This window comes from Ictalurus punctatus, chromosome 4 (genome assembly GCF_001660625.3).
Source record: "Ictalurus punctatus breed USDA103 chromosome 4, Coco_2.0, whole genome shotgun sequence".
Lineage (NCBI taxonomy): Eukaryota > Metazoa > Chordata > Actinopteri > Siluriformes > Ictaluridae > Ictalurus > Ictalurus punctatus.
This window is the reverse complement of record NC_071284.1, coordinates 993,131-1,018,989: the sequence shown is the minus strand read 5'-3', so window position 1 is coordinate 1,018,989 and position 25,859 is coordinate 993,131. Positions and strand designations below refer to the sequence as shown.

The window sequence follows — 25,859 nt, the reverse complement described above, 5'->3', positions numbered from 1 at the left end:
CCAAATATTACCTTCGTTTCATTCATTACCGTTTACTGCTCTTTATAGTATTGCGTTTCATTATTTCCGAAGGCATCGTTGCTCTACAGCACGTCCTTGCTCTTCGATAAACCCAGGAACAACGCTCCGGACCGCTAATCTTTCTCAGAAACGAACCGGAAGACCATGACAACCCCGACGACATGTCTGATGAAATGTCTGATGTCTGACATGTCTGTACTGATGAGAACGACGTAAGTAAGTGTTTGTACAGAAATCTGATTTTGTTGCGTATGGATATGTCAGGGTTACGCACGATTATGAGCATTTACTCCCAATAGGACACTTTTGATTTCGGCAACACGATAATCCAGGCGACAGTCAGGACAACGCTGGGCTGCAAAACACCGAGGACCCATTCGTTCGTTTATTCTTAACTTCATTCATTCATTTTCCGTCAGCATGCTATCCAGGTCAGAGTGGCGCTGGATCTGGAGTCTATCTGGAGTCTTGCCGTGCAAGGTGGGAGTACACCCTGGACGCGATGCTGGTCCCATCGGAGAGCACGGGGTAGAATTTAGAACAGCCAAAACATGTTTCTGGACCGAGGGAAGAAATCGGAGAACCTGAAGGAACTCGCATGGGCACGGAGAACGTGAAGACTTAGCAAACAGCACCTCAAGAGACACCCATCAGTCGCATGTTCCAATATTTTTGATCACTTGAAAAAAATGTGTCATGTTCTTCGTGTTCAACGTGTAAATTGACATCGATCTTTTTTTTATTTCAAACCCGAGCGTCTTCAGTGCAGAATTGTTCTTGCTGTTCCAGTACTTTCAGAGGGGAACGTATATATGAATGGCAAGTGTGATAACCATGCACGCTGTCATTTTTCAGAAACCCAGATATCATTCTTTGTATCGTGACGGTGATATCTGCAGTCAAGTGAAGGACTGGCACAGGAAGATAAGAAAATGACGGCAGGATTCAAGGACATATTTGACTCCTTTCAGTGTGCGCTGTGAAGAGTAGAAAAGAAACCCTTGTGTTATGTTGTCACTTCCTGCTCTGTAGAGAATAGATAATTCAGTGCGCTCGCGTTGCGGAGTGCTGCCTGGATGGGGAAATCAATAGCTGGACACCGAGCGATGCGGGAGAGGTCAGCACTACGCACAGGAAGGAAACTGAAACGATAGCCGTAAGCGCTTTAACCCGAGTCAGACCCGGGACGTGAGGACGAGTACGGCAGGACGTTTCCGGACCGACGTGACCGGTTTTACGGATCTGTTTGTGGTTGATATCACGAGTGCGGTTCTGTATTGATGTTACAAATAAAGTCGAGGTGAAAGACATTTCACACACGGCGAAGGTTTCCTCCACAACAGCCCACGTGCATGCTTCTGATAAGTGACTTTAAAAACTAATAGAACGGAATTTTTACCACAAACCGTCCATTAAGGGTTATTTGTATTTTTTTTTACAGATGATGGGGAGAAGAAAAGCGCATTCCCTCGCAGTACTCGCTCTTTTTTCTGTCTTTATTCCGGCTGTCATACCGACGGACGAGGGCACTCTGAAAATACGACGCTGTTACTCAAATTATAGACAGAAATGAAATGATTCATCGAAAAGAAGACGTTCAAGTGAATCAATCGAGTTTCCTTAACGTCCTTCGTGCTATCATCCTGCACATTAGTGTATTTATTAATTCTACACTAAAACACAAACAGCGTGACTCGTTTGAGAGGGAAAAATGCAGCAGGGAAAGCTGAGCAATTCGACTCACGATAAAATACAAGCGTTCGTGTTTAAGACCTCTGATCGAAGGTGCTGATTAGTTTTCTAGGACAGCGGCTCTGACAGTAGAGCGTCCGCAGATCGTTTCTATAGTAACGGCTCGTTCACAGGGACTGTTGCTATGGTGAAATTTTCTGCCAGGAGGAGTGTGTTTATGTAGCGTGTAGGGAAGGAGTCTCCAGTGTCAGCGCTGTGTAACAGTCAGACCTAACTCTGTGACTTTCAGTTTCCCCACACCTTCATCTCAGAGTTTACTCTGTTTACTGTTTCACACTCACACACACACACACACACACACACACACACACACTCACACACACACACACACACACACACACACACACACACACACACACACACACACACACACACACACACACTGAGATTATTATCTTATTAACTTGAAGAGAGGGAATAAAGAGAGAGAATAGAGAGAGAGAGAATAGAGAGAGAGAATAGAGAGAGACATTAAATAGAGAGAATAAAGAGAGAAAATAAAGAGAGAGAATGAAAAGAGAATAGAGAGAGGGAATAAAGAGAGAAAATAAATAGAGAGGATAAAGAGAGAGAATAAAAAGAGGATAAAGAGTGAGTAAAGAGAGAGAATAGAGAGAGAGAATAGAGAGGGAATAAAGAGAGAAAACAAATAGAGAAAATAAAGAGAGAGAATAGAAAGATAGAATAAAGAGAGAGAATAGAGAGAGAGAATAGAGAGAGAGAATAGAGAGAGGGAATAGAGAGAGAGAATAAAGAGAGAGAATAAAGAGAGAGAATAAAGAGAGAGAGAATGAAAAGAGAATAGAGAGAGAGAATAGAGAGGGAATAAAGAGAGAAAACAAATAGAGAAAATAAAGAGAGAGAATAGAGAGATAGAATAAAGAGAGAGAGAATAGAGAGAGGGAATAAAAAGAGAGAATAGAGAGAGAGAATAGAGAGAGGGAATAGAGAGAGAGAATAGAGAGAGGGAATAGAGAGAGAGAGAGAATAGAGAGAGGGAATAGAGAGAGGGAATAGAGAGAGGGAATAGAGAGAGGGAATAGAGAGAGAGAATAAAGAGAGAGAGAATAGAGAGAGAGAATAGAGAGAGAGAATAGAGAGAGAGAATAGAGAGAGGGAATAGAGAGAGAGAATAGAGAGAGGGAATAGAGAGAGGGAATAGAGAGAGGGAATAGAGAGAGAGAATAAAGAGAGAGAGAATAGAGAGAGAGAATAGAGAGAGAGAATAGAGAGAGGGAATAGAGAGAGGGAATAGAGAGAGGGAATAGAGAGAGAGAATAGAGAGAGGGAATAGAGAGAGAGAATAGAGAGAGAGAATAGAGAGAGGGAATAGAGAGAGAGAATAGAGAGAGGGAATAGAGAGAGGGAATAGAGAGAGGGAATAGAGAGAGGGAATAGAGAGAGAGAATAGAGAGAGGGAATAGAGAGAGGGAATAGAGAGAGGGAATAGAGAGAGGGATGGTGAGGGAACGAGTGTTTATAGCTGCTATAACGTAAGTGACAACAGGAAGTCACTTGCTTGCCGAAGCTCCGCAACATTAACTGTATCTCTAAACGGATAACGAGTGCGCCATGTCCTTTTTACATAAAAAAAAAAAATGAATCGTGGGTGAGTCGTTGTGGTGTAAGAGGAATAAAACACGCGAGGACGCGCTGTTAGAGGAAAATAATCATCTTCAGGGTGGTTACAGTGACTCCGCTTCATCACTCCACCCTGTCACTACAGCATTTTACTGGAACAGCCCTAAGACACACACACACACACACACACACACACACACACACACACACAAACACACACACACTGTGTTTATTCCTTACATATCGCTCGATTCATTTCATTTAGTCGATGATTTAATTCTCCAGCTTTGTGACTCAAACTTTAATGGGAAATCGATGGCAGAGCCTCGGTGTTAGAAAAGGAAGGGAAGGGACGCGGATCTTCACTCAGAAGGCCGTTTATCTCGTTTATCTGCTGTCTATCATTTTTATTGAGACATTTCATTTCCTGCTACGGATTCTCAATATAACCAGTTTTGTGTTCATCATAAGGAGTCTCGGGACTGGAGCTCGGAGACGTGACCTGGGTTTAGCCGGGATGCTGAGATGAACTTTGACCCAACACTTCACTTGAAATTCAGCATTGGGAGTCATTTATCGGCTGAATGAGCAGCTGGCTTATGGGCTGAATAAAAAAGAAACAAGTCTGCAGGGTGGTCTGAGGTTTACAGCACTTTGCCCCTGTCTTTATGGATTTTTCACTAGCGATGGCTTCACACTGAGCTCCAAGGAACAAATCTGAGATTATATCATCATCATCATCATCATAAAGAATCATTTGGAGTTATATCATCATGTTTTTTTGGCCTCATTTAAAATAATAGCTTATTTAAACACAAACGCGTTTCTGTTCAGGAAGTCTGAATTCACACCAGCATCAGACGGACGCTCATCGTGTCTCGACTCAGATACGAATCGATAGTGAGTTAAAGTTCAGAATTAATCGTCACGACGACCAGGACGCCTAATTACCGACAATCCTAACAAATCTCTACAAGGTCCTCTTCTTTTAATGCGCAGCAGACGCCTGACGGCTCTGACAGCCGAGCCCGAAGTGCCTCATTAAGGAGATTGTCAGTGGTGCCTGAACAAAAAATAAAAAACGACCTAAAATGGTGGGTGGGGAGGGTGTAAATGTCAGAGCGAACACTAACAACTCGCACCATCTCAGTCGCCGTCATCTGAAGGTGTCCATTTATGAAAGGGTAATGAGAACGTCTGCTTCTGCTCCTCTGATCCGTTTAGTAGTGAAGTTCTCCACTCGGTTGTATGGGAAGACTCAGAGACGCACAGGGGCGCTTTTCCGAAGTGAATCTAAACACAACGTGAGGATGGGAAGCCAAAAACATCCCCTTGGTCTTTGTGGAAATCTGGAGTGAGGGTTTTTAAAGTGGTTCCTGTTGAAAGAACAAGCTCTCCTTTGAAATAAATAAAACATGGAGCTGTTCCTTGTCTTTTGGAGTCCGCACAGATGCATCTTTAAGTGGTCTTGAGTGTGATAAAACACCGACAATTTGGTCGGGTCAAGTGGTGGAACAGGAGGTCTAGCACTTAAAATTGGTTACATTTGTGGTTAAAAATAAGTTACTTCCTGCCAAGAACCTCGCTATTTTCCTGACCTCAAGCTCTCTTCTTCAATTGATCCATTCTGCCCTGTTTCCTCCAGACAAACGAGGTCCTTCCTGTGTGCTCCATATTAATCAATGTTCCACACTGGGAAAAAAAAAAAAAAGAACAGCTGGAGGAAGTCGTAACTAGACGAAGAACGCTCCTCATACTCTCCAGCATATGTATCTATATTTTATCTTCTCTCCCCAGCATCACCGCTTCACCCCATCACTCCCTTAACACTTCCGCACTGTCTTCAAAGAAATGGCTTAGAAATCCCCAACATGCTCGTCTCTTGCTTCTCCAAATCCTACAAACATCCAGTAATCCCACCACATGTCCATCAGATCCCATCACATCTGCGATCCTCCAGAAATCTCCAAAGACCTCAAACTTTTTTCACATAATAGACCCAGCTTAAGGATTCCAACCAGTCTGACTTCAATAAGCTGAGCTACTGGCACAGCCAATCCTGACCCTTCTTGATGTTCGCTAATGTTAAGCGTAAAATCCTCCATATCTTCACATCATTGGATGGCCACTTGGATTCGGTGACATCTACATCTACATCTTCTCCATGCAGATTCTGACCGGTGTCCCACATGGCTCAGTGCTTTCCCCTCTTCTCTTTATGTTCTCCACCCAATCTCGTGACGACGAAACATCTTCAGATGGCATCTCCTACAACTAATTCATCTTTTCCTTCCTTCTTTCCATTCTTTATCCAGGTTCTTTATTGGGATCTCAACATGCTTGGCATCTCATCACCTGAATACCAGCAAGACTGAGCTGCTATATATTTACAGATATCTCCTCGACCTGACCTCATCGTCGTTTTTTTTCAGAGCTCCGGGATCACTCGAATATTGTTGATCCTCATCAGTCTTCTTCAGTCACGCAGGTTTATATCAATATTGTACCATCTTATCACTCAGCCTTATTTCAGTCTATTGTGTATTGTCTGTAATCCCATTGTGTGTATATTTTTGCTTTATGTTTTTATTCGTGGTGTACTCTGGTTTCTTGCTTCTTGTGTTCTGCTTCCTGCCAATCTAGTTGTCTTGGACGTGTTTTTTTACCGTTCTGTATTACACTTATGTTTTCTTTTGTGCACTTGTATGCAGTTTCATCGTACTTCTTTGTTCAGTAATCACAGATTTCATTATTTCTCTCTGAGAAGGCCACTCAAGTGCTTCTTCACTTCGTCTCCATTTGTATTCTGCAGTGCTTGACTACTGCATCTCATGCCGCAGCCTGACTAGCCTTCGATCCTCTTATTTTCCCAGCTCCCTGTAGCTCACTGATGCCTGCCTACAAAGCCAAAAATAGTCCGGGCCCCTGCAGCGATCAAATCCCAAAAGGTACCTCAGGCACCTCAATTCAGTTGACTCAGGCTGGCGGAACATTTCATATTTAACAAAGGAATCGTTAAAATGTGTAAGGGAACATATAGTGGAAAGCATCGCCTTCTTGCAGCTCCAGAGTTTCCAGTTTCATCCTGAGCTCGGGTTTTTGTACCCGTGGGTTTCCTCTGGTTTTCCAGACTCCCAAAAAAGTTGTAACACTGACTGTAATGCTGCATTTGACTAGAGGTTGTAACGTCATTTACAGCCTCTGACCAGGGAAAATCAAAACAAAGAAAAGACCCCCTCAACTTCCTGCTTGAAAACTCGGGATGAACTCCTCATCTCTTTCTTTAAATGGCGTCCAATTCTCCAACATGATTCTCTCCTCTTTCTCCAAAGCTTACAAGCATCCAGTAATCCCACCACATGTCCACTGGATCCCATCCCACCCAGCTTAAGATTTCCAACCAGTCTGGCTTCAAAAGCTGAGCTTCTGGATCTGCCAAAGTATCATCAATCCTGATCGTTCCTGATGTTTGCAAATGTTGATCATGATATCCTCCAGAATCTTCACATCCTTGGATGGCCGCTTGGATTCGGTGACATCTACATCTACATCTTCTCCATATAGATTTTGACCGGTGTCCCACATGGCTCAGTGCTTTCTCCGCTTCTCTTTATGTTCTCCACCCAATCTCGTGATGATGAAATATCTTCATATGGCATCTCCTACAACTAATTCATCTTTTCCTTCCCTCTTTCTTGAGATCTCCAAAAGTTTACACACCCCTGTTAAAATGCCGGGTTTTTGTGAGGTATAAAAAAAAAAAGAAAATAAGATAAATGATGTCGGAACTTTTTCTACCTTTATTGAGAAATTGTATCCTGTTCATTAAAGTGAAAACCAATAAGAATCCTTTTAGGGGGAAAATGAAAAATAAAATAATGTACAATAATCTGGTTGCATAAGTTTGCACACCCCTAAACTAATACTCAGCTGAAGCAGCTTTAGGTTTTTTGGCAGCGTTCAGCCTCTTTGGGGAAGAGTCCATCAGTGTGGAGCGTCTCGAATTAGTAATATTTTGCCTTTGTTCCCTGTAAAGCGTTCTGACTCTGTCAGAGTGTCTGGGCTTCTCCCGTACACAACCCTCTTCAGATCACACCACAGATTTCTGATTGGATTTAGGTCTGCACTCTGGCTGGGCCGTTCTGAGACCTTGAGCGTGTGCTGGTGAAGCCGTTCCTCTGTTGATCTGGAGGTTTTGTTTCGGGTCGTTGTCGTGCTGAAAGGTGAAACTCCTCTTCATCTGAAGGGTTTTAGCAGGAGACTTAAAGTTTTGTGTCGGAATTGACGGGTATTTGGAGCTGTTCATTATCCCCTCCACTCTGATTAAAGCCCCAGATCCAGCTGAAGATAAACAGCCCCAAAGTCTGATGCTGCCCCCACCGGGCTTCACCATGGGGACGGGGTTCTTTTGGAGATGTGATGTGTTTTTGTGCCAAACGTATCTTTTGGTATTCTGGCCAAAAAATTCAGCTTTGGTCTCATCAGACCATAACACATTATTCCACCTGGTTTGGGAGATCGGATGTGTTTGTGATTTATTTTTTGGTTGAAAAGCCCTCCGTCCTGCCCCCCTACCCCACGGCCCAGAGATATGAAGAATTTGGGAGATTGTTGCCACATGTTTGGAGCAGCCAGTACTTGCCAGAAATTGCTGCAGTTATTTTAATGTTGCTGTAGGCCTCTCAGCAGTTTTCTCCTGATCTTCTCATCAATTTCAGAGAGACGTCCTGTTCTTAACGGTGTCCCTGACGTGCCATATTCTCTCCACTCGTTGATGATTATCTTTAGTGTTCCATGGTCTATCCAGTGCCTTGGTTTGGAAATTGTTCTGTAGCTCTCTCCTGGTTGATATTTTTCGACAGTGAGATCCCGTACCTGCTCTGGAAGCTGTGTGAGGCCCGTGGCTTTTCCAGACGGATGTCACCAAGAGGATGTCAGGACAATCCTATAGGAACAGCTGGACTGTATTTGGGGTTAATCAGTCACTTTAACTGATGGCAGGTGTACACTAATTAGTGTTTAACATCAGCTTGAATGTGATTGGTTGATTCTGATCACTGCCACGTTCCCAATTGAATGAATGAATGAATAAATCAAATGTATATCAAAACATATTAAATACCCAACATGCTACACTGATCATCACATACACATACACTTCAACACCTTCAGTGCTTGGACCCCTAAGATACCGTTAACAAAATCAACAAAAGCCACAAATCCACCCCGACATTTCTTCAGATCTGTAAACGAACAGCTTTCCTGTGACACACCTTTTTAAGATCTTTTTTTAAACTGCTGGCTGGAATAGCTAAGTGCTTAAAAATGGCAATGTGTCACCGTGTGACAGATGGGAACGTCGCCCTGCCATCGTTCCATCCTTATAAAACCTTGCAAAAAGGATGCGTTCAGAAAAGCCGGTGTGAGATCACAATTTGGCGGTTTGAATATTCCTGAAGAACAGGTGTAGGTTCCTCTGCTGGTTATGAAATTTTCATCTTCTGTGTGAGAAAATCAGACGTTCACCAGGAAGTATTTGTGGTATTTAACTGCAGGCTGGACTTAAATTAGCATTCATCACAATATGAACAGTAATAACATCTCATAACATAACTAATTACACTGATACATCAAACCTGAAAGCAACACCATGAGCTAGATATATAGATATATAGATATATAGATATATAGATATATATATATACATATCCAGTGTATCATACTATAAATGGCATGCAAATGGAGCTACATCAATCATTTTCAATTCATTCATGCCACATATTTATTTTATTTTATTTTATTGTACTCACCATTTTTGAAACCTCGAGCCAAAAACTGCATTAATAAACAACTTTCTTCTCAGCATATACACCTCCCACCACTAATATTGGCACCCTTGGTAAACATGAGCAAAGAAGGCCGTGAAAAATGACACAAAGAAATACTCTGTTCTCGTGTTAGACAAGAAAGACACTTTCTCACAGCTTTCTTTTGCTCATATTTACCAAGGGTGCCAATATTAGTGGAGAGCGCTGTATTTCTCCATTGAACATGTTCTGGGTTCAGCTCAGGTCTGTTTATCCTCACTCACAGATCCAGTCTGATGACTTTGCACTATAAAAGCTTTTCCCAACAGCTCAGGGAGGAATTTTAAGACTCGGTAAGACTCTTGTGTGCCATGAAGGGTGACATGAAGCTTTGTCAAACTCAGCTCCTGTATTCATAGCGCGCCTGTCGTACTGCATCGGGAAGAGATATGACTGCTAACGTTCCACCTGACTGCTGCACCATGCGCTTATATTTCATCTATTTCTTGCTATAGGCACGGCGCTTCCATTTTTTTTTTATTGGCGCACAGCTGTCAAATCCCGGATTCTCATTGGTCAGAAGGTGTTGGTTCATTTTCTATAACAGATCACGGGTTTATATTAATGCGCAGGGTCTAACACGTTATCGTTTCTATAGTAACAGCTACATGTACAGTGGGACGTTCCACATGAACGGATTTAGGAGTAAGGAGAGATGAGTTTATGTAACATTTATGGAAGGAGTCTCCAGTGTCAAGGCGTAAAGCTGTAAGCGTTCCGACATCTTCAGGACGGAGGAGTTTACGCTTCTTTGTGGTTTCTCGGTAACAGGACAAGCAGAGAGAGTAAAATAAAGACAGGCTGGCGAGGGAAGGACTGTTTATAGCTGCTATTACTTGCTTCACAGACGTTCCACGACATTAAATGTAACCATAAACAGATAAAAAGTACACGTTCCTTAATAAATGTAAACTTGCAGTCGTCGGTAAGTTGCTGCGGTGGACGGGGAATAAAACACTTGGGGAAATATTGGGGATTATTGGGGAAATAATCAACTTCGCTTCATCACACCACACCATCACTCAGTATTTACTCTAACACACACACAGTGATTTATTCCTCGCGTGTTATTTATAATTTATGAATGTAAACATGACACGATGTGACATTTTGGATTATTGAGCGTATTACCGAAAGCTTTCGTATCGAAAAATGCCGTATCATAATTTCTAATAAATTATTAGGAATGTGCACACACACACACACACACACACACACACACACAAAAAACCAATCAGAAGATGTGAAAGTGAGGGCGAAGGATAGAAACTGCTCCGGCTTGTTAGAATTCCTCTGGATTTTGTGTCACAGTGGTTTTGCATAATTTATTCTGTCAGGCGAGTTACAGCATTTCTGCAGAGAACTCTAACTATTTATACTTCCGTCTTTGGAAAAGAAAAAAAAAAAACCCATATATAAATATTTTCACTTCTCATTTATAATTCTGGCGTTCTTGCGGTGCAGGGCCGGGATGGGAAGATGGGAAGAAATAATTGGTCTCGTAAGAGTTCACACTTATTGCAAAATTAAGCAAAGCAATTAACCAAACATACGTATGAGACGAACTTATTTATTTATTTCTTATTCTCTACACACCACTCACATACGACCTAACATCACGACTGCAAAAGTCACAAATGCTTAAAGAATTCATGTCATTTATATATATATATATATATATATATATATATATATATATATATATATATATATATATTAATATATATAATATTAGTCAGAGGGGCGTGGCTAGTGGTGCAAATTTCCCTTATGATTTGGAAAAGAACTTGATATGTTTTCATATAAAGAGACATTATTGCTTCTTTTTTTGTCTGAAGCGATGGATTTTATTATATTTATACTTTAGACTTTATTACATGTATTATATTTACAACATGAGTTAATTATTTATTTTTTGTATGGTAGCATTTCCAAGATGGAGAAGATTGAAATATTGATAAACGTCCTGACTTTCTAATAAATCATAGATCAGAGGAATTAAGTGTGTAAACAGTTCGTGGTGTGGACACGGTCATGTGGGAAAAAAATAAGTACACCCCATGTAAATTGTTGTCTAATCACTGGCACCCACCTGATTCTTGACCTTGATTGTGGGCGTGGCTCACTCCAAATGCCACGGCACGTTCAACACTCTGATTGGCCGGCGCTCGGTGACGTTAGCGTCTCATTTGCATACAAATTCTCCACTGTTCTGCGCTAGGACGGTGAGGACGGTAGGACGGTACTTACACTGAGAAGTAAGGGTCGGCTCTCCTTGACGGCGCCGACGCAGCCCAGGCAGCCGATCACCATGATGACGGTTCCCACGGCGATGAGCAGATTTGCAGCAGACAGAGACGGTAGGGAGGTGGAGAGAGTGGCGAAGTTTCCTTGAGTGACTGACAGCCAGACGCCTACTCCCAGAATCCCACATCCTCCCAGCTGGGAAAGAGAAAATACACAGTCATGTACATGCAAATGTTTGTACACCCTTAGGAAAAAATCAAGAACGGCAAAGACGTTGATAAAAACGTGCGTAGTTTCACAAACTCTCTGGGTTTTTTGTTTGTTTGTTTGTTTAATTCTCCCAGGTTACAATATTGGTGTAAATTGTGTATTTTAACTTATTAATGGTAGGAAAAAATCTACATTATATCTAATTCATGTATTATATCTACATTATATCTAATAACTCCAACCTCTTTCACATCGCCATATGTTTTTAGGAACCTCTCTTCAAATGGTTCTTATCGTGTTGTATTGTATTTAGTGATTTCTTGCTGCGGGATACACCCACACTCGCACCAGAACAGATTCACACTAGCACTCTTACACGTTTGTTGCTTTGTCCCTATGGAGTTCGTAATATAGAGTTCTTAACTTTCCCCAGATGCAAACCACCGTAAGTCCTAAGATCTCGGGCTAAACCTAACCTCCGTAACCTACAGATAACCTTTTGGGCTTTTTTAGCGTTGGGAAATGTCCGATATTTCTAGCCTTGTGGGGACATTTGGTCACCACAAAGATATAAAAACATGCCCCCACACACACACACACACACACAGATCTACTTTCTCCATTAAAAAGTAATGATCCGGGCGAAGCAGACTGCAAACTGTGCTCTGAGAAAATATGAAGAGGAGGAACTGTAGACTCGTCCTACAGCACAGTACAAGTCACCTGATATTTTAAAAAAAAACATCTTCACGGCATTTAAACAGTACATTCACAGTAATAACAACATGACAACATGCAACCTGAAACTGTCCCGCGTGTGTGAGAGAGAGACAGCAGTTCATTTCGGCGAGAACTGAGCGCTGAGTTGAGGTGCGGTTGTGTTTAAACCGAACGACTTCTTAGACGTAAAATTCAGCACAACAACCGACGTGAACACAGCTAAATGACATGCTCCGTGACGTCCCTGACCGATCGGTACTAAGAGGCTTAGACATTTCATTCACGAAAAATGCTGCAAAAACCGATGCATCTATCCAGACATAATATTTTTTGCTAAATCATCAACAGTGAACGTAAGCATTCTAATCTAGCTCATTAAATAAGCAATAACGCCGTATTATTAGCTTCCCTCTACGCTCAATTCCCAAAGCTCGTCTTCTTACAGCCTGCTCAATAGCACCTCTGTCTAAAACAGAGCAGATTCCGCATGAGAACCGGTTCACGTCCTGCTCCAGTCTGCGCTTTACTTCTGTAATACTGTACTTCCTGTGAGCTTCCTGAAAAAATGGAGACGCCACAGATGTTTTCAATTCGAACACTGTCTCAAACAATATCCTCATACGGACGCGTCTGTATTAAAAACCCGTGTGTCTTTCCGACAGCCCGTTGCTCTCTATTTAAATATAAATCCCTTACTGGCCCCGTTATTAAAGCTGAGGTTTAACCCAGCACACCTCACACACACCTCACACACACCTCACACACACCTCACACACACCTCACACACACCTCACACACACCTCACACACACCTCACACACACCTCACACACACCTCACACACACCTCAGAGTTCTGCTTCACAAAAGCACAACCAGAAGGAGACCTGAAGAGCAGCTTTGATGTTCGACGTGTGTTAAACCACGGCGCCGCTGAGTTCTGGACTGTGATCGGGTCAGGAGGTGTCGACGAGTTCTCTATAACAGCGGCTCTGACAGCAGCGCAGGTTCATATTAATGCGCTCGTTCTAATGCGATATCGTTTCTACAGTAACGGCTCGTTCACGGGGATTGCTGCTATGGTGAAGTTTTCCGTAAGGAGAAACGTGATTATGTAAGGTGTAAGGAAGGAGTCTCCAGTGTCGGCGCTGTGTAACAGTCCGAGGTGAAGCCGTGACTGTAAGTTTCCCCACACCTTCAGGACGGAGGAGTTCACACTTCTTTGCGGTTTCTCGGCAACTCGTCGAGCTGCGAGTAGTTGCGTGTTTTTTCTGTAGTATAAGAGGAATAAAGCACTCAAGTACATGCTGTTGGTAAATTTGTCTCTCAGAGACGAGTTCCAGTTTTTACGAGATGTGGATGAAAAATATTCGCAGGAGAATAAACCCCCGACTGATCCGCGCATTATAATCTGTTTTGTTTTGCAGATTTTTGCTGTTTTCCATCATGTCTGTCGTCGCTGTAGTCGGGAATGAATGCACAGCCGGCTGTAGAGTCTGTCTCTCATAAATAAGTGATGCGCTGGCGTTTTCCCGGGGATGAAACCTCCAGCGGATCCGTCACCAGCGTTCTGATAGGTTCCAGATTAATGTGGGCCTGTAATGTTCTCTCCGAGCAGCTTTAACAGACCCCCACATGTGCTTTATGCACCATTAGAACACAGAGCTCTCATTCACACACACACACACACACACACACACACACACACACACAGATATTTACTGCTTACACCACTCATCTGACATCTCCGGCTACACTGCTGAGCTCACGTCTGCGATGGAAGACGGCTGGAACTCGGTAACGAGATCCAAAGCTGAGTTGGACTGCGAGAGAACGAGCGAGTGCTGACGACGCAGAAGCCGAGATGGAGGAGAGCGAAAGATCGATAATGCACTAATCTTCATCGGGTTCTCTGATCGTTCTCGCTCCGTCGTCTGCAGCGCCCAGAAATTTACGAGTCCTCTCCAACCAATTTGTAATCTTTCATGTGAAGCACCTTTTCCATTTTTTGACTCGAAATGAAAAGTCTAACTCACATTAGAACCTTTTTTTTTTTTTTTTTTTTTTTGAGGGGTTTCCTGAAGAACCTTTCGAGTGTTTGATTTGATTTTTAAATAAAGTATTTACTCCTGACAGGAAAAAAAATTGACCACGGTGTAGAAGCATCGCTGTTCGGTTTAAAGCTCATAGAACTGTTAAGGTTTCTTCCTTGTCTCTTAGAACCCTTCCACAAAGTGTTTTCCCATCAGAACATATTCCCATAAGAACTGGAACCCTTTTGTAGATGCTAAGAACCCTTAATTATCCAGAGAGATTCACATTTAGATTTTGGTACTGAGTACACTCCTAGAAAAGGGTTCTTCACTGGTTTTTAATGGGTCATTGGATAACTAAGGGTTCTCGGCATCCATAAATGGCTTCAGTTCTGATATAGAAAAAACTCTGCTGTAGGGTTCTTCATAAAAATTCGCTTACCCCAGAGGGAGAATCTGAAGAGTGCTTAAGGGTTCTAGATGTAAACTTTTCCCCCTAAAATACGGATGATTATCACGGTCATTATTATTGCTGCTACACTCTAAATTTACATCCCTTATAGGTTCTTCAGCTAAAGAACCTCCCGTTACATACAGTAAGGTTTTATGAAAAACCTAAAACAGAGCGTTTTCTCTGTCAGGTTCAAAGTAGAACCGTTTTTTGGAAGCGTAGTCACCCGATGAACCCTTAAAGAACCCTTTTACCAAGTACCAAGAGCTAAGTGTTAAACTCCTAACAGGTTCTAGATATTTAGAAGAAAATTTTAAGCAATAATTTGTAGCTTGCAGCGCACACACTCTTGGGTTCTTTACGGGTTCATTTAAGGGATAATGAAGGATTCCCAAAACTGTATAACAGTTTTCATTGTTCCACACGCTATTAAAGGGTTCTACATAGACCACGGAACTAGTGAGGGTTCCCCCAAAGGGACAAGCAAAAGAGCCATTAAGAGTTCTAGATTTTTCTAGATTCTAAACCTTAGAACCCTTTCTGAAATGGAAACACTCTACAAAGAACCTTTAGGGGGATTCCCAGAGGGGCAACCAACGAGCCCTTAAAGGTTCTAAAACTGTAATAGAAGTAAATAATAATAATAATAATAATGAGATGATGAAGAAGAAGAAGAAGAAGAAGAGGAAGAGGAAGAGGAAGAAGTTGTGAGGTCTTTATAACTCCAGGGGTTCTTCAGTAAAGGTTCTTAGCTTCCTAAAAGGGTTCTATTGCTTTTAGGAACCTGATATGGAAACACTCTGGTGTTGGGTTCTGCATCTACGTATATATTTAAGTGTAGGTCTTTGCATACTGACTGTAGTCCATCTGTTTCTCTGCACAGAAGTATTGGCACCCCTCTGCCCCACTGAGAAGGTCTGATTAAGGAGGTAGAGGGAGGTTCTTGGTCCAATCATGCTCTGTTCTGAGTGAAGTTTCAGCACAGTACAGCAGTGACATGCGCGCGTGTGTGTGTGTGTGTGTGTGTGTGTGTGTGTGTGTGTGTGTGTGTGTGTGTGTGTGAATGAACACAATGAAAACACACATTGTGCAGGAAAAAATTGCTCTTTATTCTCTAGCTGAACACCTAGGGTGTGTAATAAAGTAGTGCAGTGTGCTAAGAGGGTCCTGACAGGTGCAAACATCACAATCTGGTGCCAAAATAGGTTGAAAATTCACAGAAGTGGCACCAGCCATCAGCACACAAACCTTTATTTCTGACCATAAAAAGAAATCACAACTGAGTGCAAAGGAGGAGAAAAAGGGCTTTCATCCAAGCAAATTAGCAACACATCAGTGTTATACCTGCAAATTACACGCACACCTGCACAAAAAGAAACCCTCAGGCTGCGAATCTATTGTCTCCTGGTGCTCATGACAGGCCAAACCGTCTGAGATCGTCTGCTAAAACTGAAATATAAAAAGCAGGAAGGAAAATAAAGCCTTTACTTTTAATGCGGTTCATCAAAACCTATTCATTATCTTTGATTTATTCCAGTTTTAATATTTATATTTCCAGGACAAATCCAAGGGCGCGCTGTTGAATTCTCACATTAGATTTTGATTAAAACACCAATGAAGGTTAAAATAATTTAATCATTTACATGATTTAATAAAATCTGCTCAGTGGTGCTCCTTCTGTGCTCTTTTTCCTTTGGTGGTACAGGGGTGCCAATACTTTGTGCAGCGCAACAAATGGACTAATAAGTAGCCGGTGGTCCTGATGAACTAGCTAACCACGTCCCAGGAAACTTCACTAGAGCTATCTGTGCAGTTTTAGTAGATGTCTGGGCTGATATATTGGATTATATATATATTGGATTAGGCGATAAAATCGTAAAATCAGCAGATGTTTAAAGTTCCGTTAAAAAAATTGTAGGTGTTGAAAATAATTTAAATTGTTCCATAAATGAGAAGTGTTATCTTCTGTGAAGCCATGAAACACAGATTTTGATTTCAGAGGAAGGTTAAGGAAGAGTCGGCTCGTTCACACAGAATGGACAAGAAAGAACGTCAGAGTTCATTAATGGCGTCTTACTGAAGCTTCACTCGCTGCCTGTTTCGTTCCACATCGACTGTAAAGTGCTGAAAAACTCTGAACTATAAGATCGAGTAAAGTCCATCATGAGCACCTCGCACAACTGAGGCAGGACTGCCTTCATCTGGATTTCTAGCTTTCCTTAAAGTTATACTTAAGGGAGGAGCTTAAGGCGGGGTTAGTATTTGTATATTTCCTTAAGGCTTTATTTAAGGGAGGAGCTTAAGGCGGGGTTAGTATTTGTATATTTCCTTAAAGTTATATTTAAGGGAGGAGCTTAAGGCGGGGTTAGTATTTGTATATTTGCTTAAAGCCAATTTTAAGGGAGGAGCTTAAGGCGTGGTTAGTATTTGGATATTTCCTTAAAGTTATATTTTAAGGGAGGAGCTTAAGGCGTGGTTAGTATTTGGATATTTCCTTAAAGTTATACTTAAGGGAGGAGCTTAAGGCGGGGTTAGTATTTGTATATTTCCTTAAGGCTTTATTTAAGGGAGGAGCTTAAGGCGTGGTTAGTATTTGTATATTTCCTTAAAGTTATATTTAAGGGAGGAGCTTAAGGCGGGGTTAGTATTTGTATATTTCCTTAAGGCTTTATTTAAGGGAGGAGCTTAAGGCAGGGTTAGTATTTGTATATTTGCTTAAAGCCAATTTTAAGGGAGGAGCTTAAGGCGTGGTTAGTATTTGGATATTTCCTTAAAGTTATATTTTAAGGGAGGAGCTTAAGGCGGGGTTAGTATTTGGATATTTCCTTAAAGTTATATTTAAGGGAGGAGCTTAAGGCGGGGTTAGTATTTGGATATTTCCTTAAAGTTATATTTAAGGGAGGAGCTTAAGGCGGGGTTAGTATTTGGATATTTCCTTAAAGTTATATTTAAGGGAGGAGCTTAAGGCGGGGTTAGTATTTGGATATTTCCTTAAAGTTATATTTAAGGGAGGAGCTTAAGGCGGGGTTAGTATTTGTATAGTTCCTTAAGGCTTTATTTAAGGGCGGAGATTTTAGCGGGGTGATGTTTGAGGGCGGAGATTTTACCCGGGTGATGTTTGAGGGCGGAGATTTTAGCCGGGTGATGTTTGAGGGCGGAGATTTTAGCGGGGTGATGTTTGAGGGCGGAGATTTTAGCGGGGTGATGTTTGAGGGCGGAGATTTTAGCGGGGTGATGTTTGAGGGCGGAGATTTTAGCGGGGTGATGTTTGAGGGCGGAGATTGGGTGGAGTTAAGGCACACATTTGTATTTGCCTGTTTAAATCCGTAAAGTATTTCTGATGAGATTTGATCGAGCCTTGAGATAAGGTGAGACGTGAGCGCAGGGAGGTGGAGAAAATATTTGAAAGATTAAATTTCTAAAACGTCTCGGTCTTCCTGTTATTAGAACAGGGATCTGATCTCGTCACCGTTACGGTGTTTATTTTTGGCACCAAATGGGATTTTTACTGCTGCTCTATGGGAAAATGACCTCCAATCTGCAGCATGACATTTCTGTGTGTTCCACGTGCTGTAGTGTGGGTTCTGCGTGGCGAGCCATTTACAGCATTACACGTGTAGAGTATATATTCATAAACACACTCTAGTCTCATCATTGCTGGCTTTATTCTGCTCCTATAGGACGATGCTATCGCTCTCTCAGCCTCTTCACCTCAGCGTTGATGTCATTCCTGTTGCCTGAAGTGTTTCAGCCCTGGTGTGAAATCTGCCTGTATAAACAGCTTGTTATATGCGCGCGCGCGCGTGTGTGTGTGTGTGTGTGTGTTTCCCTCCAGCTCATGGAGCATCAGGAGGGAGTTTGAGAACGAGGATCAGCCGAACATTGCTGGAAATCTGCCTACTGCACCAGGAGAAGAGAGAGAGAAGCTGAGAAGCAGGGAGGCACTACAGAAATAAATATTTTAGCTGCTCTCTACATCTTCCTCGTCTGCGGTACAATAAATACTCCCTGCTTCTCCTTCGCCAAAAAATTGAGGGCAGCTAAATTTCACACTAAACAGATCAAAGATGAGCTCGATAACACCGTATGTTCCAGACGTTGCCAGTACGGGGTTTATTCTGAAACATCCACCTGGTTTATCTCAACTCAAACAAATAACACACGATGAAGCCATATGGCCCGAGCACGAAATTTACACAAATGTCATCTGTGTTCTTCATCTTTTATTCGTACACAGAGCTCAGGAACCAACATTACTATTTCTGCTCCTACTGCAATCCACTGGGACTCTTACAGCAAGCGTTTTATTCCTCTTACACCCCAGACCTCTGAGCACAAGTACAAGTCTGACTGTTACAAAGCGCTGACACCGGAGACTCCTTCCATACACGTTAAATATAAACGTCTCCTTACGGAAATCGATTTTCTAGTTCGTTTATGCGGCGCGTCCGACGGACAAGTCATTGTGAACGACGACGTAACCGAACAAGTTATATATATATAAAAAACTGCTTTATAATATATTTTGCTAAGGTTAATAATTACAGAATCCTTTTTGGCTTTCTTTAAATTCCCGTTCTTTTTCCGTTATAAGTTTGTAACCCTGGCCAATTCGTGCACGGGTCATGAGTATCAGTCATAACTGAAGGGGTTTTTAATGATTATATTATTTTAGTTTCTACACATTTTCCCGAAACGAGGATTAAGGATGACAGTCACACTACTAAAGGGCTACTAAAGCGGTACTGATTTATAGGAACTAGCATGAAAGATTAGCACACTAGCGCTGGAGTAATTAGAAAGAAATATAACTGACCATATGAATAAGTCATTTTCCATCTGTTATGAGTATCAGAGTATGTTTAATAATTTATCTCGGTTATACAAGTTTCATTTGGTTCGTTAGAGCGGATTAAAACCCGATTGGGAAACTCACCACTGCTTCATCGCTTATTAAACAGAGGTGCAGTGGTTCAGTTTGGGTTCGAGTGACCGGGAGGTTATGAGTTCAAGTCCTGGAACTGCTGCAACAGCTCACAAACAGCACAGTTAAAATAAAACATTTTCAAAAAACTAAATTTACACTGTACACTCTGAAAAATGTCAAACCCTTAAAGGTTTTTTGGCTGTCCCTCTTAGAACCCTTAAAGGTCCCATGTAGAACCCTATATATCGTAAAGAATTCAGAAACCGTTCCCCCAGAGGGACACCTGAAGAATCTTTAAGGGTTCTACATTTTTTAAGAAGAAACTCTGATCATTTTGTAGTGCGTGAATCAAGGCTCTTCGGTTGTTCCTCTGATGGAACCCTTAAAGCGTCTATGTAGAACCCTACAACCCTACCAACAGCCAATCACTGATCGCCCTTATTCCCAACAGCCAATCACTAATCACCCTTATTCCTGGAAACACAGTCAGCGATTTACAAAGAAAAAAAATATATATATATATATAAATTAAAATGCTACACAGAACAAATGCAAAACTTTCACTTCCCGGGTCCTTTCCCCTTCAGTGAACTGGATCTGTGTATTCACGTTCGCTCTGACGCCGCTTTATCTGCGACCTTTTAGGTGTATCTGTATCGCCATAGCAACAGGCCAACAATAATAACTGAAACAGATAATTCATTACACGCTCACTCACACTGACTAGTTCTCATCCCAGAATTGCTTTACTCATTGTTTGCAGGAGAGTAAAACCATCCTCTGTGTGTGTGTGTGTGTGTGTGTGTGTGTGTGTGTGTGTGTGTGTGTGTGTGTGTGACTGCAGTAGGTTGTTCCTGAGTGTTTTCTCTGATGAATGACTGGCGTGGGGCTCTTATGAGCTACTCAAGGTGCTCTGTGATTCAGCCAATCTGGCACTATTCATATCCTCTCAGCCCTCTCCGGCTTCCTGTAGCTCACACACCTGTTCTATAACCACCTCCTGCCTCTTTCTCTCTCTCACACACACACACACGCCTACATCTCGGCTTAGCTAGCATTCTGCTCACACAGCTGCGGTTCTAAAACCCGAAACCCTGCCCTGCATTCGGACTCCGTGCCATCATTAGCGGTCCGCTAACTCATTTATTGGTCGGTGCGGCGTGGCTGTGTTTCAGATTCGGGTCACATCACTCTCTTTTCCCCCCTCGCTCTCTCACTGCAGTGCCCTCATGCTATTCATCTCTACAGACACACAAAGCTCCGTTTTCATCTCTATCTTTTATCATCTCTCTATTTTGCCCTCTCAACCTGAGCTGTCTTTCTTCGTCGTATATTATTACATAGTAGGGACGGCACCAATAAAGCACTCGTGGGTATTTCCCCCCCCCTTTTATATATAATTTATTATTTTATTTATTTATTTGATATCTAAGCCATAAAGCATGTCTATTGCGAGTTCGAGAGAAAATGAGAAAACGGGAGGAGGATGAGGAAGATGAGGAGGATGGTTAATGAGCTTGTGCTCTCTCCTTCACGGCCATGTGTTCATCTCCCAGGCAATCTCGGTCTCGGTGGATACAAAGCTGCCCTTTCTTCAGCCATAAAGAAGAACGTCTGTTTTAGAAACCTGAAACAAACACCCGCATTGTTCCCTCAAAGCAGGACCAAGTCTCCATCCAGCACTGATCCACAACCAACAGCTCAAATTTCTCTGCTAGCTTCGTGTTAATCTGTTAATCGATTACTCGATCAAAATGATTAATGTTAAGAGAGAGGGTAAAGAGAGGGCTGGTGAGGGAAAGACTGTGCAAACATAAAGAAACTAAGCTTTTTACGGTCCGAAAAAGAGGACGTACGATCACCCTAGTACATCGTGGTGTACCGTACGGACTGGTGGACTAGTACCTCGTCTAGTCTCCGCTGTGGAGATGTGGACTAGCGAGTAAATAAATAAAGCAGCTCCGTTTACTGTGATTATTATTCTGAAAATATTTCACAGCAGATGAAGCCGATTCTACACTCAACCGCACAAGAGTACTCCGGGAGAAGTCTTTATTTTATTATTCATATTATTAGAGAGGTGATCTGGCACGAGGAATTCCTCCTGCGCTTATTTCTGTCGTCCTTTACAGCTAAATAAAATGTAAATAAAGCCCACACACGGTTACAGAGTGAACCCCGTCATACGAGAAAGAGCGCTCTCGGAGCCGCGGGTTGCACATCACGATCCGATCCCACTCGGTGATCGTAGAGTCGGATCGGCGGCGCACGGCGGCTCAGACAGATCGGTTCGGATTCGTTATCGGACGCTACCGAGGCTGGAGGTTAACGTGGCGTTAAAACCCGAACAGACGCCGCTGTAGTCATCACGTCCTCCATCCGTCATTCAGATATAAGGAGTTTCCACGCTGCGCTAAGCTCTCAGGTTCAGTAGCAGCGAGTTCAGCTCAGACAACTCGTCCACGCGAGCGTGTTTACAGAACTGTCCTTAATTAGACTAATGTGATACACAGATTTATTATTTTGCACATTAATTGCACCGATCTATTTACACTTAACCGCATAGCTTAAAATAGCACTGAAGCTGTAAATACATTTTGTAGACTGTGCATGATTTCGAAACTAACCTCCGTTAAATACTACAAATGGCTTTTGCATATATTTGCATGTCGTTAAATGGGCTGTCATTTTAAAATTTGATCTCGCATATGGACAAAGAAGAGAGAATCGGCGTCAAACGGCTCAGTGGTCGACTTCAGTGCATCAGACTGAGACACACTTTCTCCAGTTCATTTACTGCATTTAAATGATTGAAATCTGACTCCCAAAACGTTCATATAATTGATTTAATGTATGCAAGTGTATGCACTCCATACACTTCGTTTTAGTGGACCTCTGTGGATCTGGCAACCTGACGTATACGTTCCAATGGAAATAAAATAAGATACGAGTCTGAAGGATGAAAAGGGACTGATAATCCATTTTAGACCAGAATTATTGTTTGTTTTAGATCAAATAAGTTCAAAAGCTTCTTTTTTTTTTTAAAGAAGTGTGCACTCAGTAGTGTTGAGTTTCTGGTGAATATTTCTCGTCTCAAGTTGAAATAATTTCCTGTTTTTGAACTCGAGCTCGTGCTCAACCCTCACTTTCTCAGCACTGTTTAACCGCTCTATCGTTCTGCTTCCTGTCCGAGTCCTCCGTTCCTCCTCCTATTTAAAGTTTTAATGAAAAAAGTCCACTCGGGTGAGCGTTAAATTACTACGTCCTCCAGGCGGTTCTGTCGGAGAACTTCTCCAGCCTGAGAAACTGTTTCTCAGAATTTTCATCTTATAGTAATATCCAAAGTTTTTTATTTTTTTATTTTTTTATTTTTTTGAATTGCATCAACACCTTGGTCAAGAGGATTTAATAAAGGAGGAAAATCATCCACAGTTCTGCAGTATAACCTCCTGACGGCTCGGATTTGTTCCTCCTCGGGCGTTTCCGTCAACTGACACCGCGCAATGTGGACAAAAATAGCGTTCTGACATTATACTGCTGTACATTAGGCTGGAAAATGTATCATATTTACTGTAAAAGCCTCATGATTAAGTCCTGATTAAAACATCAGCCCACATTCATTTCACCAAAAACTTATTCTTCTCATTCTTCTTCTTATTACACGATACGTAACTTATTAATTTTGTCCTGAGGGTGCACATACTTTTGCAGGATGGAGGACACGGCTTTTGAAGGTTCTGCAGGATCGGACGATTACTTGATTGACCTCAGTAATCACTGCAGGCTCACCCTTACATCTCACCCCTACATCTCACCCCTACATCTCACTCCTACATCTCACTCCTACATCTCACTCCTACATCTCACCCTTACATCTCACCCTTACATCTCACCCCTACATCTCACCCTTACATCTCACCCTTACATCTCACCCTTACATCTCACTCCTACATCTCACCCTTACATCTCACTCCTACATCTCACTCCTACATCTCACTCCTACATCTCACCCCTACATCTCACCCCTACATCTCACCCCTACATCTCACTCCTACATCTCACTCCTACATCTCACCCTTACATCTCACCCTTACATCTCACCCCTACATCTCACCCTTACATCTCACCCTTACATCTCACCCCTACATCTCACTCCTACATCTCACCCTTACATCTCACCCCTACATCTCACCCCTACATCTCACCCCTACATCTCACCCCTACATCTCACCCTTACATCTCACCCTTACATCTCACTCCTACATCTCACCCTTACATCTCACCCTTACATCTCACCCCTACATCTCACCCCTACATCTCACTCCTACATCTCACCCTTACATCTCACCCTTACATCTCACCCCTACATCTCACCCCTACATCTCACCCCTACATCTCACTCCTACATCTCACCCTTACATCTCACCCTTACATCTCACCCCTACATCTCACCCCTACTTCTCACCCTTACATCTCACCCCTACATCTCACCCTTACATCTCACCCCTACATCTCACTCCTACATCTCACCCTTACATCTCACTCCTACATCTCACTCCTACATCTCACTCCTACATCTCACTCCTACATCTCACCCTTACATCTCACTCCTACATCTCACCCTTACATCTCACTCCTACATCTCACTCCTACATCTCACTCCTACATCTCACCCTTACATCTCACCCTTACATCTCACTCCTACATCTCACCCTTACATCTCACTCCTACATCTCACCCTTACATCTCACTCCTACATCTCACCCTTACATCTCACTCCTACATCTCACTCCTACATCTCACTCCTACATCTCACTCCTACATCTCACCCTTACATCTCACTCCTACATCTCACCCCTACACCTCACTCCTACATCTCACCCCTACATCTCACCCTTACATCTCACCCCTACATCTCACCCTTACATCTCACCCCTACATCTCACCCCTACATCTCACTCCTATATCTCACCCTTACATCTCAACATGTCACCCCTACATCTCACTCCTACATCTCACCCTTACATCTCACTCCTACATCTCACCCTTACATCTCAACATGTCACCCCTACATCTCACCCTTACATCTCAACATGTCACCCCTACATCTCACTCCTACATCTCACTCCTACAGTTCACTCGTCACAGACTACACCTGCTCCCAGGCCTGTAGCGATGACACGATGGTCAGTAGGTGTTGATGAATTTTCTCTAACAGCAACTCTGACAGTAGTGCAATAGTGTTGTTTCTATAGCAACGGCTCATTCACAGGGACGTCCACAGCGGATGCTGAAGTGTTAATAAACGGATTAAAAACGGTGTGTAATTTCTGATGCATAAGATGTTTATGTAAGGTGTACGGAAGGAGTCTCCAGTGTCAGCGCTGTGTAACAGATGGAGGTAACGGTGTTTTCCACATCTTCATCACAGAGGAGTTTACACTTCTTTATGGTTTCTCACCAACACGACATTAACTTCAATAAAGAATAAAGAGAGGGATGGTGAGGGAATGTTTGTAGCTGCTGTAACGTAAGTGACAACAGGAACTAACCTTCCATTAATAAACTGCTGTGGTGTGAGAGGAATAAAACACTCAGGGACGCGCTGTTATAGGAAACTAATCAACTTCAGGATCATAACAGTAACTCTATTTTATCACTCAGTATTTAACAGTAACACACACAAAGAATAAAACACTGTGTGTGTGTGTGTGTGTGTGTGTGTGTGTGTGTGTGTTACAGTGTATATATAGAAGCCCAGCAGCCTTTCTTTTGCTCTTTAATCTCTTCACACTGAATCCTAAATCACTCTTCAGCTTTTTTCCCCTGAATATAATGTTCCTTAGTCACGTACCACAGGTTTCTCCGAGTGACCCGCTTCTGAAAATTAGCCTCAGCAGGAACACAGAGTCTCCCTTCACACAGCCTCGTACAGTCTTAAAGTCCCACGTTAACTTTTATCTTTCCGTTTCATATGCAAAACGTCCGCTTGTCATAGAACAAAAAGGGAATTTGATCAACGTTACGTAAAACAGATTTAACTGGAATGTTGT

At 42.4% G+C, this 25,859-nt stretch overlaps 1 protein-coding gene across 2 annotated transcripts in view; it reads right to left on the bottom strand.

Moving 5' to 3' along the window:
* tspan4a (tetraspanin 4a) overlaps positions 1–25,859 on the bottom strand; it is a 104,676-nt gene that overhangs the window by 27,452 nt on the left and 51,365 nt on the right. For both annotated transcript variants that reach the window (XM_047152511.2, XM_047152509.2), the window contains one exon: positions 11,472–11,663. In XM_047152511.2, coding sequence (XP_047008467.1) covers positions 11,472–11,663 — 192 coding nt within the window. The remainder of the gene's footprint in view (positions 1–11,471; positions 11,664–25,859) is intronic.